The 17,831-nt window shown below is 43.9% G+C and overlaps 1 protein-coding gene across 5 annotated transcripts in view; it reads left to right on the plus strand.

Annotated features, from left to right (window-relative positions):
• Window positions 1-762: 762 nt before the first annotated feature.
• LOC115174482 (1-phosphatidylinositol 4,5-bisphosphate phosphodiesterase beta-1) overlaps window positions 763-17,831 on the plus strand; it is a 213,001-nt gene continuing 195,932 nt past the window's right edge. For 2 of the 5 annotated variants that reach the window (XM_029733035.1, XM_029733036.1), the window contains exons 1-2: window positions 766-1,225; window positions 9,896-9,973. In XM_029733035.1, coding sequence (XP_029588895.1) covers window positions 1,127-1,225; window positions 9,896-9,973 — 177 coding nt within the window. In that variant the 5' untranslated portion in view covers window positions 766-1,126. Of the gene's footprint in view, window positions 1,226-9,895; window positions 9,974-17,831 lie in introns of all 5 variants that reach the window. The other 3 variants (XM_029733037.1, XM_029733038.1, XR_003871785.1) reach the window with 2 other exon arrangements.

Consider the following 17,831-nt stretch of genomic DNA (forward strand, 5'->3'; position numbering starts at 1 on the left):
AGTAAATCGGAAGCTTTCACTATATGGTTTCCGACCGCTCGCTATAGATGGTAGAGGATTATAGTAGATCTGTATCTTTAATAAGCTGAGTACACTGTAGTTTGCTTGTCTCGTCTGTAAAGCTTCACATCAGACATGACGTGAGGCTGTGGGTTATTCAAATGACCTATCACGCAACTGACTTCAAACCCATATTTGTTTGCCCCCAGTACTACTATTTTATAAATAGCTCTTTGAAAGACGGACTGAAGCCACATGTCTCTCTTCTCTGGGCTGCCATGTTGACACACACACACACACTGGTCCCAGAGGTGTGTGTGTGTGTGTGTGTGCACGTGTCAGGATTAATCAATCATTAGTGACATGGGACAAGAAGCCTACACTGCTTCCATTTCAGACAGCTGGTCTGTCCACTGACCACCAAGAGGAACATGGCTGAAGCAGTTTGAATATTGTTACATCCCTTTTTGGACATTTTAGGAAGTAACAGTGCTCTCGCTCAGAAGTCCTCGATAGTAAAACAAGGAACAATTTTGGGACATTTCGCCGGGTCCCCACAAGGAAAAAGGCTTTTTAGGCTTAGGGGTTAGGTTTAGGGTTAGGTTTAGAGTTAGGAGTTAGGGTTAAGTTTAGTTTTAGGTTAGGGTTTGGGTTAGGGAAAATAGGATTTTGAATGGGAGTCAATTGTTTGGTCCCCACAAGGATAGTAGAACGGTGCGAGTGTGTGTAGGCCTACTATCCACATTGCCTTGAGCGCAGGGAGGCGCTAGATCACATAGAGCCACGGAGCTCGTTCCCCCGCATTGACTGTTTTTAAATAGGAGTGCAGACACGCACTCATTCAAAGTCTCTACCTCCCCCCTCTTTCTGAAACTGCATCAGCCGTCATCAGCGGACTTCACCCAGTCCCTCAGCTGAGCCTGCTTTCTCGTCCAACTCGCGTCGGGGAGCTTCAAAGCGGAGACCCGCAACCCCATGCTGGAACGAGATACTGCCAACACTAGTGGGGCTTCCATCAGCCTCTCGTTCCTCAGCAGAAGGGTCGTTTCGTGTAGGGAAGAAAAAGGAGAAAGCGACTTAAAACCGTTTATTTTGTTTTTGTCGGTTGAGGAGAGTAGATGAGTCAATGGCCGGGGCTCAGCCAGGAGTTCACGCGCTGCAGCTCAAGCCGGTGTCCGTGAGCGAGAGCCTGAGAAAGGGCAACAAATTCATGAAATGGGATGATGTAAGTCTTATTTATTTATTTTTTTGGAGGGGACTGGTTTATCACTGTCTTTTATGTAGCCAATGTTTGTTACACAGTTACCACTGCACTGAATCGGATGCCTTATACATTTGCCACAGTGCAACAGTCTCCACTGCCTGCTTGAGGGAGTATCGTTTCACCGCGGTTAGACTTTTGGCCACAGAAAGCGCTACAGTTGCGGGTGACAATGTCAAACGCATTCGACATGTTGGCGTAAATGTCACGGTGAGCGCGCGTGCGTGTTTCCGTGTGCACAACCCGCTTTTTCAGATTGAGAACGAGAGGTCATTTGCCTTGCATGGGAACTGCTTTACACAGGAACCCGACACAGTTGCGTGACATTTTAATCACACACACGTTTTAACTTGACTCCACGTTGATCTCTGTAAGGGTATACCATTGAACGCCATAAGACCTCTTTGAATGAGCGGGTCTGTTCGGTATCACCAGTCCACTCTCGCCGGGCTGTAACGGCAAGATGACCTTGATTAGAATGTATTGCACAGCTCTGTTACAACGCATCGTCTCTGGCTACTGCAAAGCACTTCCCGTAGTCATTTCTAATAGGTAACGTTACAACAACGTGTTTTATTTGAACACAGAATGATCACGTGGAAAGATCACGTTTTTTGTTGTTGTTGCCTTTTTTGAAAAATGTATTGTTACCTTATAAGACAGCCTGTGCAGCTTAAATAAATAACCTACAATTGTCTTAATAAGCAATTCATTAATGAATTAATAGGGACATTTTTGGTGGTTTGCGTTGGAAATGCCACGCACCTGCCACCTGTGTGATGTTGACTGCTAGCGGGACTGTTGACTGATGCAGAGCCGCGCAAATAAGCAGGGACATTGATTGCACAACGATGACAGCGTGCATGTATTCAGATATTTGGATAGGCATCAGACGCAGTCACTGTTGATAAACTCAACAAGTAGACTAGGCAAAATATGCGGGTGGGTCTACTTTTGTTGTTGTTGCTCATACTCGTTTATAAATGTTATTATGTTTTATGGTCATTGTGAGTCATAAATAGCAATTAAACGAATTCTCTCTCTCTCTCTCTCTCTCTCTCTCTCCTTTCTCTCTTGAGGTGTGTGTGCTAGCCAGGTTTTTATAGTGTGCAGATGAGGGTGGGGACTTCCATGACCTCTCTCCACACCTCATAGCCTAAGGTGTTTCCTGACACACACACACACACAGCGCATTCTCACAGTTTCCACATGCCATCCTTCCTTCCTCCCTCCGTCCCCTTTTCCCTCGGTGGAAAGAGTGAAAAATGAAAGAGGGGAGGGAGGGAAGGAGAGAGAGATAATTCAGACGTACATAAATCATTGAGTATGTTCTCAATCAGAACCTTTCCCCTGGTGCAACCGTATGTCAGAAGAGAAGTGACATGGTAGTCATGGGAAACAGACATGACGAACCCGTGGAGCGAGGAAAGTGCAATAGTGAGACGAGATGGAGACGGAATCCTCTCAGCAGGGTGGAGATGGCATGGAGTGGCCAGAATACAGTTACTTTGATACACTGCCTGAGACAAGTGTTGTAGCGCAAGGAGAGAGGGAGAAGGAGAGAGGAAGAAGGAGAGAGAGAAAATACAAAGAATGAGAGATGGGTAAAGGGGGAGAGAGAAGAGAATAAGAAGGAAAGCATTATTTCTCATACCAAATCCTTTCTGGGGGTTTGAAGCTAAATTGCCTCCGTAGACTATCTGTACTGCTAACCACCCAGATATTGTTAGAAAACCCAAACTAAACAATCAGAACTCAACCGTTTTTGTCCCCATCCTCTTTTCTAGGCAGCTAATAGTACAACCTTTAAATCTTCATGAGCAGTAATGGGACCAAATACTACTGTGACGGGTGAATTCCCAAGGCCACGAAGGCTGTCGCCACTCAGTCTGCCTGCTTCCCTCTGTCCCTTCACTCAAAGGAGAGCTGAGACAAAACCTGTTAACGATCACAATTACTCCGAAATGGGAAAAATTCCTTTAATTATGACAATTTCCTTCCCTAGTGTAAGATTTTGTCCAGAGCTAATTGAGAAAACCTTTTCTCTCTTAGCAGCCGATACTCTGAGATTGTGTGTGATTTCAGACCCAGGAGTAAGAGTCTCTAAGAATTCCATAATGACTCAATGTGTTTGTAGCTGTGGCCAGGGAGAGTGGGGACATCAATATAAACTCAGCAAAAAAAAGAAACGTCCTCTCACTGTCGACTGCGTTTATTTTCAGCAAACTTAACATGTGTAAATATGTGTATGAGCATAACAAGATTCAACAACTGAGACATAAACTGAACAAGTTCCACAGACATGTGACTAACAGAAATTGAATAATGTGTCCCTGAACAAAGTGGGGGTCAAAATCAAAAGTAACAGTCAGTATCTGGTGTGGCCACCAGCTGCATTAAGTACTACAGGGCATCTCCTACTCATGGACTGCACCAGATTTGCCAGTTCTAGCTGTGAGATGTTACCCTACTCCTCCACCAAGGCACCTGCAAGTTCCCAGACATTTCTGGGGGGAATGGCCTTAGCCCTCACCCTCCGATCCAACAGGTCCCAGACATGCTCAATGGGATTGAGATCCGGGCTCTTCACTGGCCATGGCAGAACACTGACATTCCTGTCTTGCAGGAAATCACGCACAGAACGAGCAGTATGGCTGGTGGCATTGTCATGCTGGAGGGTCATGTCAGGATGAGCCTGCAGGAAGGGTGCCACATGAGGCAGGAGGATGTCTTCCCTGTAATGCACAGCGTTGAGATTGCCTGCAATGACAACAAGCTCAGTCCGATGATGCTGTGACACACCGCCCCAGACCATGATGGACCCTCCACCTCCAAATCGATCCCGCTCCAGAGTACAGGCCCCGGTGTAACGCTCATTCCTTCGATGATAAACGCAAATCCGACCATCACCCCTGGTAAGACAAAACCGCGACTCGTCAGTGAAGAGCTCTTTTTGCCAGTCCTGTCTGGTCCAGCGACGTTGGGTTTGTGCCCATAGGCGACGTTGTTGGCGGTGATGTCTGGTGAGGACCTGCCTTACAACAGGCCTACAAGCCCTCAATCCAGCCTCTCCCAGCCTATTGCGGACAGTCTGAGCACTGATGGAGGGATTGTGCGTTCCTGGTGTAACTCGGGCAGTTGTTGTTGCCATCCTGTACCTGTCCCGCAGGTGTGATGTTCGAATGTACCAATCCTGTGCAGGTGTTGTTACACGTGGTCTGCCACTGCGAGGATGATCAGCTGTCTGTCCTGTCTCCCTGTAGTGGTGTCTTAGGCGTCTCACAGTACAGACATTGCAATTTATTGCCCTGGCCACATCTGCAGTCCTCATGCCTCCTTGCAGCATGCCTAAGGCACATTCACGCAGATGAGCAGGGACCCTGGACATATTTCTTTTGGTGTTTTTCAGAGTCAATAGAAAGGCCTCTTTAGTGTCCTAAGTTTTCATAACTGTGACCTTAATTGCCTACCGTCTGTAAGCTGTTAGTGTCTTAACGACCGTTCCACAGGTGCATGTTCATTAATTGTTTAGCATGGGAAACAGTGTTTAAACCCTTTACAATGAAGATCTGTGAAGTTATTTGGATTTTTACGAATTATCTTTGAGTTTATAAAATCACATTTTTTTCAATCAAAGTTATTTTTTTATTTTTTAGAAATGGCTTGAGTTGCACAAAATGGAACATAACGTTGCAGATAAAGTTTGGAATGACAATTATTTTTGTACAACATCTAAAGACCTGTATCACTATACTGAGAGGGTTGCCGTTTCTGAAAGGGCGTATTAGGGTGTTTTTGGAGCTTATGTTCATCATGTTTTATTTAGAGCCCAACCGATATGGGATTTTTGGGACCGATTACCAATATATCTGCTGATATATTATTTTTGTAGAGGTGGAATGAAAAACAATTTTTTTTTACACAAATTGTGCTCAAAGGACAAAAATATGATTTCTTAACTGCATATTAAAATTAACATTATTTGAGAACTTTTTATTTGTGGTTTACATGATAACCAACAAAAAGCAACTATATCCTCTATAAATACTTAAGTAAATACAAAACACTTGTTTAGTTTACCTTCTTAGGTACAAATATTTATGTGAAAGGTTAATATCGGCCGATAATATGGGTCAACCAATGTATCGGTCGTGCTCTAGTTTTATTCACGCCTGGACGAGAATGAGGAAGTCTATCGCTGGTTGGCGTAAGTTTCTCAAAACCAAGTGATATCTAGAGGTCGAACGATTAATCGGAATGGCCGATTAATTAGGGCCGATTTCAAGTTTTCATAACAATCGGTATCGGCATTTTTGGACAGCGATTGTAGCCGATTACATTGCACTCCACGAGGAGACTGCGTGGCAGGCTGACTACATGTTACACGAGTGCAGCAAGAAGCCAAGGTAAGTTGCTAGCTAGCATTAAACTTATCTTATAAAAAACAATCAATCTTAACATAATCACTAGTTAACTACACATGGTTGATGATATTACTAGTTTATCTAGCTTGTCCTGCGTTGCATATAATCAATACGGTGCCTGTTAATTTCTCAGCGAATCACAGCCTACTTTGCCAAACGGGGGATGATTTAACAAGCGCATTTGCGAAAAAAGAACTATCGTTGCACCAATGTGTACCTAACCATAAACATCAATGCCTTTCTTTAAAATTAATACACAAGTATATATTTTTAAACCTGCATATTTAGTTAATATTGCCTGCTAACATGAATTTGTTTTAACTAGGGAATTTGTGTCACTTCTCTTGCGTTCAGTGCAAGCAGAGTCAGGGTATATGCAGCAGTTTGGGCTGCCTGGCTCATTGTGAACTGTGTGAATACCATTTCTTCCTAACAAAGACTGTAATTAATTTGCCAGAATTGTACATAACTATGACATAACATTGAAGGTTGTGCAATATAACAGCAATATCTAGACTTAGGGATGCCACCCGTTAGATAAAATACGGAACGGTTCCGTATTTCACTGAAAGCATAAACGTTTTGTTTTCGAAATGATAGTTTCCGGATTTGACCATATTAATGACCTAAGGCTCTTATTTCTCTGTGTTATTATGTTATAATTAAGTCTATGATTTGATATTTGATAGAGTAGTCTGACCGGTGGTAGGCAGCAGGCTTGTAAGCATTCATTCAAACAGCACTTTCGTGCATTTGCCAGCAGCTCTTCGCTGTGCTTCAAGCATTGAGCTGTTTATGACTTCAAGCCTATCAACCCCCGAGATTAGGCTGGTGTAACTGATGTGAAATGGTTAGCTAGTTAGCGGGGTGCGCGCTAATAGCGTTTCAATTGGTGACGTCACTCGCTCTGAGACCTTGAAGTAGTTGTTCCCCTTGCTCTGCAAGGGCCGCGGCTTTTGTGGAGCGATGGGTAACGATGCTTCGAGGGTGGCTGTTGTTGATGTGTCCCTGGTTTGAGCCCAGGTAGGGGCGAGGAGAGGGACGGAAGCTATATTGTTACACTGGCAATACTATAGTGCCTATAAGAACATCCAATAATCAAAGGTATATGAAATACAAACGGTATAGAGAGAAATAGTTCTATAATTCCTATAATAACTACAACCTAAAACCTCTCACCTGGGAATATTGAAGACTCATGTTAAAAGGAACCACCAGCTTTCATATGTTCTGAGCAAGGAACTTAAACGTTAGCTTTTTTACATGGCACATATTGCACTTTTACTTTCTTCTCCAACACATTGTTTTTGCACTATTTAAACCAAATTGAACATGTTTCATTATTTATTTGAGATTAAATAGATTTTATTGATGTATTATATTAAGTTAAAATAAGTGTTCATTCAGTATTGTTGTAATTGTCATTATTACAAATATATATAACAATTGGCCGATTAATCGGTTTCGGCATTTTTGGGCCCCCAATAATCGGTATCGTTATTGGCATTGGAAAATCATTATCGGTCGACCTCTAGTGATATCGGCCAAAAAGTGTATGTATATATAAAAGTGTATATATGATATCCCATTCACATCAAAAATAGAGATTTGGTTGAAAAAATATATCTACTTATCCTTTAAGGGGAGGAGAATCTGATCCAAATTGCTGTTTTCACATCGTTACGCAGATTGTCACTGGCGACCAGCCATCTTTAGATCTCTCAGTCCGATATACAACATCATCCATGAAATCCTCTTAAGTGTAGGACTAAAAGTTTTAGCATTCTGCTGGAGACAAACACTTAGCCATGCACAGACTTAATTTGTGTCATTATTGTCATCGTAATACCAGTACTCGATATAGTGCATCTTTCATCTGATTTTTCATGAGTCGTGGCATGCTTTTCATGTGTGTAAGTTGACCATTTGCGATTTTCTTTTCTTTCTTTTTCTCTTTCTTTCTTTCTTTCTCTCGATTTCGCTTCCTCTCTCTATCTCTTTCTCTCTCTCGCACTCCTTCTCTGTCTATCTGGAATAGAGTAGGGTTGATACGACAGCAATCAATTCTGTTTAGAGCAGTCAGCGGGTACATCAGGCAACACCAGTTCAGGTTACCCTGTTACAGATGACCAGAACCCAATGATGATCTCTCACCCGCCAACCCTCTGTTTCCAGTCAGACAGCTATAGGCCATAGAAATCTTATACATACTAGACCTCTTGGGCCAGTTTCCCAGATCCAGGCTAAACTTACTCCTGGACTAAAAAGGGATTTGCCATTGAATATGCTTTTTAGTGCAGGACTAGTAACTGACCCCCTAGTAACTAAGACAGTCCTTATTTAAAAACACAAGGGCGATACAGTATATACACTGAACAAAATTATAAACATGTTTCATGAGCTGGAATAAATGATCTCAGAAATTCTCCATATGCACAAAAAGCTTCTTTCTCTCAAATTGTCTGCACAAATTTGTTTACATCCCTGTTAGTGAGCATTTCTCATTTACCAAGATAATCCATCCACCTGACAGATGTGGCATATCAAGAAGCTGATTAAACAGCATGATCATTACACAGGTGAATTTCTGCAAACTGTCAGACACAGGGCTCAGGGCAGCTCATCTGTATGCTCGTTGTCCTCACCAGGGTCTTGACCTGACTGCAGTTCGGCGTTGTAACCAACTTCAGTAGGCAAATGCTCACCTTCGAATGGCCACAGGCACGCTGGAGAAGTGTGCTCTTCACGGATGAATCCCGATTTCGACTGTACCTGGCAGATGGCCGAGCAGTTTGCCGATGTTCCCCATGGTGGCAGTAGGGTTATGGTATGGGGAGGCATAAGCTACGGACAATGAACACAATTGCATTTTATCGATGGCAATTTGAATTCACAGAGCTATCATGACGAGATCCTGAGGCCCATTATCGTGCCATTCATCCGCTGCCATCACCTCATACTCACCAGACATGTCACCTATTGAGCATGTTTGGGATGCTCTGGATCGACGTGTACGACAGTGTGTTCCAGTTCCCGCCAATATCCAGCAACTTTGCACAGTCATTGAAGAGGAGTGGGACAACATTCCACATGCCACAATCAACAGCCTGATCAACTCTATGCGAAGGAGATGTGTCGCGCTGCATGAGGCAAATGGTGGTCACACCAGATACTGACTGGTCTTCTAATCCACTCCCCTACCTTTTTTTTAAGGTATCTGTGACCAACAGATGCATATCCGTATTCCCAGTCATGGGAAATCCATAGATTAGGGTCTGTTTTGACTGATTTCCTTATATGAACTGAAACTCAGTAAAATCCTTGAAATTGTTGCATGTTGCATTTCCATTTTTTTTCTTCAGTGTATGTAATCTGCCCCCTAACATGATGTCATAGCACGCATACAACCTTTAACATAGTGAACAGCATACAGTAGTAGACCTTTACCATTTTAAAAGGGCGGCTGTGGACTCTGGTCAAAAGTAGTGCGCTATACAGGGAATAGGGTGCCATTTGGGAAGCTGACCTTGTCTTAGGCACTTTTTTCAGAATCTTTTATGTCTGATTCTCTGATGCAGCATGGGCGATATTGTGGAATCCTTTTGAAGAGTCCCAGCTTCACAGTGTGTCCAATTGTACTGTATGTATTCCTGTATGATTCATCAGGCCTAGGACAGGCAGACAGGAAGACAATCAGTCAGTGTGTTCAGCTGAGTGCTGTGCTGGGCTGGCAACTATGGACAGAAACGCCACAGCTTTTTATAGAAGCAGACAACAGTATCTGCCTTTGCTATGGTGTGTAAAGACAGCCCTGGACTGGGACTGTCACTGCCTGTGTGTGTGGGGGGACATAATGCCTTGGTGTTGTCCTTTTGTAGGATGGTGTCGGAAAGACAAGAGCATATGCGGCAGCTCTCTCCTGTTTCAATCACACGCACGCGGCAGCTCTCTCCTGTTTCAATCACACGCACGCGGCAGCTCTCCTGTTTCAATCACACGCACGCGGCAGCTCTCTCCTGTTTCAATCACACGCACGCGGCAGCTCTCTCCTGTTTCAATCAGAAGCCGCTGTTTTAAGCACAGTGAAACGGAAGCAGCTCTCTGTCGCGTTCAATCACGCAACGAAAGGATACACACACTTTAACAACGTATGCTCTGTTCAGCACACACATTTCTATCTCTCACAAATTGAATGCTTTTCTCTCAACAGGACTCCACTACGGTGACCCCTGTGACCTTACGAGTCGACCCCCAGGGCTACTTCCTGTACTGGACTGACCAGAACAAGGTAAGAACAAAGATATGACACAGAAGAAGATAATAACAAAGGCATTTCACAGATTGAAGATAATAACCAACAGTTACACTTTTGGTGACATCCCGTGTCCTTTTCAGAGTCAAGAGAACATTGGTTGAACCAGGAAACAGTTGTTTATTTGTAAGGGCAGAAATGTTAGATATACTCTTCATTTAGATGGATATACCTTTAGAAGGAATTGGGTTGTCCATATTGTAGCACTGAGAGATAATGTTGCTCTATGGAACTGTAGACGCAGCATTCCAGCACCACTCCTAAAATACTACCCTAAGCAGGTTAGGCAGGACATACTTACAGGTCAGTGGTCAATGTCCTGCACAGGGTGGGTTTTGCTGGGATAGAACTGGAGTTGGCATCTACTTCCTGTCCCCACTTCCCCTCATAATCAATAACAACAACAACACACAAGTCATGAGCATTATATTGTTTGGGTGGCTCTTGGCTGTCCGTTGCTAGACTCGTACTAGCTTTACCTTCTTACTGCAATCCTATGTGGGATGTGATCTGACCTGAATTAGTGACATTTACACAGGCAGCTATCCCTAGAAACCACCAGGCTTGCATCTTTCCTTAGTACAGAAACCAGTCGGAGGAGAGGGGAAAATATATAGCAACTATCCCCTAAGAGCGGAGGCTATTAGTAAAGACAGCAGGAAAAGACCAGAGGTGTGTGTGTGTGTGTGTGTGTGTGTGTGTGTGTGTGTGTGTGTGTGTGTCTGTGTGGGGGGGGTGGGTGCATGGAGGTGGCGTCTCAGTCAGCAGTCCTGTCCCTGCCCAGGTGGTATAGTGAAATACCTCCATCTGTTCCAACACAAAATCAATGGCTCTAACTCTGACTGGCTCTGCTGAGGCACGCACACACACACACACACACACACACACACACACACACACACACACACACACACACACCTCCAGACACGTAGATAATATAAAGCCAGCAAGTCATCACTTCTGCCCTCTGCAGTATATAAATACCGACAGCTTGCTACTGACCCTGATTTATACTTACCACATAATTACCTTTGGTTCTAAGTACATTATTGTACCCTTGCAATTTGTACCTTAAAAGAGACAATAGTGTACTGTAGGGGACAAGATAGTAAAGGTACAAAAGCGTACCTTTGGAAAAGGTACACATTTGCCTTTTTAGGGTACCACCACAGGGACAAAGCAGCTTGTTCCTTTTAAGTGGCAAAAATGTAGCTCTAAAAGGTTTTTGGCTGTTTTTGGCTCAACACTGCAGGGTGTAATGCCTTATTTACATATTTCCCAGGGTGCCTTTTAAGTGAATTTTAGTTACCAGTACTACCCATGACTGTGTTTGCTAGTGACAGAGACATGGTTGTTGCATTCAGATACCTTCAGGCCTATAACCTTCACCTAATGAGTGCCTAAGTGAATATTTTATATTTGAAATTAAACTTTTTATGACAATAGATGACATACTGTATGTCATAAGGCCATACTTTAATAGCCTAGTTTACCCCCAAAACCATGGTCTGGAACTCCTATTAATCGTCTGCAATCTGCATTTAGACGTATGTTATTTATCTTGTGTAGCATAATCAATCATCATCATAATCAATCAATGAGCATGCAAAAACACACATTGAATTTTGTTTTATCAACCTGCAATAGGACATACTGGAAAATATGATAGTGATGGGTGTGGTTTTTGAGAGTGTGTGATGACTGTACCTTTATATTCAAAATATTGTGAACAAAAATGTACCATTATACTAGATTATCTGCATGTACCCTAAAAGGTACCAAACAGTACCATGTGAGATTATATGTGTACCTCTGAAGGTAAATTGTGTGTTTTAAAAAAAAATATTTTTGTATCCCCGGCAACAATACTGTACCCTAACTGTACAATTTTTTTCTGACAGTGTACAATCAACAAACTATATTTCTCCCTAAAAAACTGTCAGAGCATCTACCTGTAGGAACACAGTGTGAGACACTGACACAGTGTCTGGAAGAGGATGTGTATTTGTACAGTATGTGTGTGTACATGCCTGCACATCCTGTATATGCAGTGTTAACGTACTGTTACAATGTGTATTTGTGAAGTATGGATGGGGGGGATCGATACAGTAGTATTGTGACGCGATATTATTTTGATTATCGATTCTACAGATTTTTAAAATAAAAATCTGTATTTCCCCTCTTATACTTTGGCCTCAATCTTCTTTTTAAATGGTGAGGCAACATGTTTTCAGCTCTTTTATTTCCGTGACTGATCAAAACGTGTTTTTATTACGGCTCTCTCTTGTCCCTCTGCAGCAGACAGACAGTACAGTGCAATATGTCTGGAACAGCGAATCGCAATACAATAGCTGTGTCGAATTGCAATCGTGATACATATAGAATGGTAACACATATTGTATAGACACGTAAGTATGGTGATAGTATCTGATGTGAGGTCCCTGCCTTAGTTTTGTAGGTGTGTGCTTTGTATTCTTTGCATACCGTGATAAACGTACCGTTACAAGCTGTTGCACTAGTAGTAGCCCACGTCCTTACACGTGCACTGTCCTGTACACTGTGTGTGCGTGCGTGCGTGCATACATTTTTTATAAAAGCCTGTCTCACGAGCACAGTCACGATTGCCTCTATTTGTGTCACTTAGATTAAGTCTTACAGGGAGACTGTCAGGCAGTTTTGTTTAAAAGGGCTTACGTTTTTCAGCGGTGGTAGTTGTCCAGGTGTTTGTATGTGGTTGAGTGGGATCAAGACATCTGGCCGGAACTATTCAATGCTATGTTTCAGTGCAAAACTGAAGAACGTGCCCAAATCCTCAAACTGCTCAGTGAGAGAGATCTTGGCACTGAGTCGTGGCACTGTGGGACCGCTGTGGGCCTGCTGTGTGCATGTGTGTGTGCGCATGTGTGTGTCTGTGCATGCATGCGTGTGTGTGAATGAGTCCAGCATCTGTGTCTCTCTGCCATGTTTTATTCTTAAACAGACCGCCGGTATGTAAACTCACGCGGTCATAATTCTGAGATGTTAGTGTGTGTGTCTCCAAGTCCATTTGTCTCGTTTTATGTCCCCGTGTGTACTCCCTCAACCCGACCAGACCTAATCCGCACCCCTCAGAATCACATAAATGCACAAATGCGCGCGCACACACACACACACACACACACACACACCACCAGGCCAAAAGTTCAGTCATCACTCATCACCGATATTGTCTTAACAGAGGATTAACATGACACACACCTCTGTACGCTACGGCCAATGTTGTTGGCTGGTTTACATATCCCTGTCGTTCCATAGGCAGTGTCATGGCAACTAGAGAACAGCCTATCTCAGTCATTATCAGCGCACAGCACATTTGCCTATAGAGTTTACATATGGTGTGTGACACACTGACACACACACACACACACACATTCCTTCACTGCCCAACAAGCAACAGGTGCCTCTGTGAAGGGTATAAATAAAGTCTTCTCCCATTGGTGGAGAGCGCTTCTCAGGAAAGAGTTGCGCAATCTGGAATGTTTGACGGACCTCACCAAAATGAACAGCCATTTGGTCTAGTTGCCATGGTAGCCTTGAAATGCCAGGTGCAGTCCTCTCTTATTCCTTCTTCAGATTTTATATGAGCTGCTTTTGTTATCGATCTCATCTGATGTTTGCGCTCCATTCAGGTTATTTGAGCTGCGTGTGCCCGTGCGTATCGCGCGTGCATTCGTGCGTGTGCATGCGTGTTTGTGCATGTGCGTGCGTGCAGGCGCGTGCGTGTGTTGTGAAGGAGGGTAAGGTCAGGTTTCTCTAGGGACACTCCAGTTTCAGATCTCAGCCTCTCACTAAAAGACATGTCTCTCAGTTACAGTTGGTGGTGAGGCAAAGATTGTTTTGTGCATAGTATAGTTACTCTATGTAGATTTGAACAGAGTATTATAGAACTGAATAGAATAAGAAATGTGTTAATGACTTACCCTTCAGCTTATTGTAGTATTTGCAGCTGTGCTCATCTACAGTCTGGGAAGGCAGCTAATCTCTGCAAGAGTAGCCTTTTTGATTTTCAATAAGTGTTGTTGTTGATATAGTCCGGATAGGGTAATTCTAGTTAAGTGCTAGCCGTCTACCTAGCTTCCTACTTTATCATTGCTTTGAACTGCTGAATGCTCTGTACTTGTGGCTGTGAAGTGTTGGAACATTGACTTGGACTGGTTTCAGGTCCATTTGTGACTGATAATTGGTGGCTGTGTCTGTTGGAGGGGGTATTTTTCTTCACCTCTGCTAGGCAATCAGCAATTATAAGGGCCGTAAAATAACTATTATTTGTTCATGTTTTTCATGTTTTCGACCTCAAAATTGGACGTTCTAAGTCCACAATAATGCTTAAACCACATCAAGAGACCGATTTTTGGGTGTAGTTACCCTTTAATTCCAGTGCATCTACCAGAAGATTTTTCATTAGCATCATTGCTAACGGCTACACAAAGTGTTAGACGCGCACACTGCACATACACAGACAGGGGGAATTCTCTTTGTCTCTTCAGAAATTTGGAGGAAATACGAATCACTGGTGCACTCTGTTCATGTCTTATGATAAACATTTATCCGATTTCCTACTAAGTTCAATAAATGTTACGATATTGTTGAATTCCATTTTAATGTCTGGATTCCGTGATTCCGTCCGCGTTTATAGGGCCATACAATTAGTGTTAGTACTTTAGTCTCTCCCAGTTTTTCAGCGGCTACAGTCTTGTCAGGCGGTGGTGTTGTCTCCCAAAACGAAGACTGTCGCCAAAACAAAGACATTCTGCAGAATTGTTCTGCGATGTTACTCGAGGAAGGAAAGAGAGGAAGGCTTCACACCACTCTCTTACTTGGGTATGTTACCTAGTTATTTTCAGATTACCTAATTTTGCTCTTTTGTAGCTTTGTCAAGTATGTGTGTGATTTACATGCCTATTTACTCCTGTCACTGTAGGTTTTACAGATGCGCCCCACCCCGTGGTTTCAACCCTTCTAATCTAGTGTACCGTGCACGCACAACCCATGTGGACATCCTAGTCTTTGGCAGCCTTCGAAACTGCCAATCTGTGGTCAGTCCCTTCACTTTTTGGCCCTGACAGAGACATGGATTACCTCTCTCGTTATCTGACTATGTGTTCTCTCATAGACCTAGAGCATCTGGTCATCATGGGGGTGGCACAGGGCTACTAATTTCTCCTAAATGGAGATTTTCTCTTTTCCTCCTCTCTCACCTGTCCATCTCCTCATGTCACTTGTCCAATCTAGCTTAACATTGTTGTCATTTATCACCCACTAGGTCTTCCTCAATGAGATTGACACCTTGATAAGCTACTTTCCAGACGATGGCTCACAGCTCATCATACAGGGCGACTTCAACCTCCAAACGCCTGAATTCTACACCTTTCTTTCCACATATTTCTTTCCCCTCCTTGCCTCTTTTGACCTCACCCTTTTCCAGTCTCCTACCCCTCACAAGTCAGGCAATATGCTTAACCTCATCTCACTGCAACCCCCTCCAGATCTCTGATCACTACTTTTTTCATTTTTTCTCCCTCTCTCCTCCAACCCTAACCACTCAGCCCCTACCCAGGTGTACATGTGCCATCACAATTGTTGCTCTTTCTCTTCAATCAAATTTATTTATAAAGCCCTTCTTACATCAGCTGATGTCACAAAGTGCTGTACAGACACCCAGCCTAAAACCCCAAACAGCAAGCAATGCAGGTGTAGAAGCACGGTGGCTAGGAAAAACTCCCTAGAAAGGCCAGAACCTAGGAAGAAACCAGGCTATGAGGGGTGGCCAGTCCTCTTCTGGCTGTGCCGGGTGGAGATTATAACAAAACATGGCCAAGATGTTAAAATGTTCATAGATGACAAGCAGGGTCAAATAATAATAATCACAGTGGTTGTCGAGGGTGCAACAGGTCACCAACGCAGGAGTAAATGTCAGTTGGCTTTTCCAATACTCTCTCTTCTTCTATCCTATCATCTCTTCCTTCTGCTAAATCCTTCTCCCTCCTGTCTCCTGACTGCCTCTTCGACCTTATTCTCCTTCCCTTTCCACCTCCTTTGACTCCCACTGTCCCCTTTCTTCCCGGCCGGCTCAACCCTCCCCTCCTGCTCCATGGCTGAGTGACTCATTGCGTGCTCACAGAACAGGAGAAAATGAGAAAAACATTTTTTCCAGAGGACCCATTTTTCTTTCACTCCCTCCTCTTTACCTTCTGTTCTTCTAAATCTGCCGCTAAAGATGATTTCGTTCACTCTAAATTCCAAGCCTCTGCCTCCAAGCTTGGGAAACTCTTTTCCACCTTCTCCTCACTCCTTAACCCTCCACCTCTTCCCCCTACTTCTCTGCAGATGACTTTGTCAACCACTTTGAAAAAAGGTTGATGACAGCCACACCTCATTCACTCAGCCTACTGAGTTCACTAGCCCCATTCACACAGAACTACCCTAAGCCTTGACCTCTTTCTCCCCTCTCTCTCCAGATGAAATCCTGCGACTAGTGATGTCCAGCTGCCCGACAACCTGCCTACTCGAACCCATCCCCTCTTCCCTTCTCCAGACATAGTCTGGAGACCTTCTCCCATTCCTCACTTCCCTCATCCACTCATCCCTGACCAATGGCTGCGTCCCTTCTGACTTCAAATTGGCCAGAGTTGCTCCCCTCCTCAAGAAACCAACACACGACCCCTCTGAAGTCAAAAACTACAGACCGGTATCCCTTCTTTCTTTTCTTTCCAAAACACTTCTCTTTCAGAACTATCTTCTTGACCCTAACCAGTCAGGCTTCAAGACGGGTCACTCAACTGAGACTGCTCTCCTTACGGAGGCTCTCCGCTCTGCCAAAGCTGACTCTCTCTTTGCTGTTCTCATCCTCCTCGAATCTATCCGTTGCCTTGGACATCATGAATCGTCAGATCCTCCTCTCCACCGTCTCAGGGCTGGGCGTCTCAGGCGCTGCACACTCCTGGATTGCATCCTACCTGGCAGGTCGCTCCTACAGGGTGGCGTGGAGAGGTTCTGTGTCTGCACCATGTGCTCACACTAGTGATTTCCCCCAGATCTCGGTTCTAGGCCCTCTTCTCTTTTCTCTATACACCAAGTCACTTGGCTCCGTCATGTCCTTTCATGGTCTCTCCTATCATTGCTATCGGATGACACTCAACTACGTTTCTCATTCCCTCTTCTGACACCCAGGTGCCGACACGCATCTCTGCGTGCCTGGCAGATATCTCAGCTTGGATGTCGGCCACCACCTCAAGCTCAACCTTGACAAGACGGAGCTGATCTTCCCCCTGGGGAAGGCTTGCCTGCTCCAAGACCTCTCCATCACAGTCGATAAATCCACAGTGTCCCCCTCCCAGAATGCAAAGAACCTTGGCATGACCCTGGACAACACCCTGTCGTTCTCTGTAAACATCAAAGCAGTGACTCTGCTTTGATGAACCCTACATCTTCAAATAGTATGTTAAATAAGACATCTCAGTCTTATAACCCCCCCAAAAAAATGTTACCTTGCACTTGCCTTTTCCTACCAGCACTGACTTAGCTGATAACTTCTGTATTGAGAAAAATGTTACTTACAACTGTGATCTTAAGATGAATGCAATAGGTCGCTCTGGATAAGAGCTTAATGACTAAAATGTCAATGTAGTAGTTGTGGTTGGTCGATACAGTAGTAATAACATAGGTTTTAGTATCAGAGTAATGGACTTTAACCAATAATATATCCACATGTTGATTCCCCCACACACACACCATGTCTTGCCTCCGTCATAACAGAGTTCCCAGACTGTGCAGTTCTGTTGGATTCCTTAGCTGG

Source organism: Salmo trutta, chromosome 35 (assembly GCF_901001165.1).
Source record: "Salmo trutta chromosome 35, fSalTru1.1, whole genome shotgun sequence".
In the NCBI taxonomy this organism is placed as follows: domain Eukaryota; kingdom Metazoa; phylum Chordata; class Actinopteri; order Salmoniformes; family Salmonidae; genus Salmo; species Salmo trutta.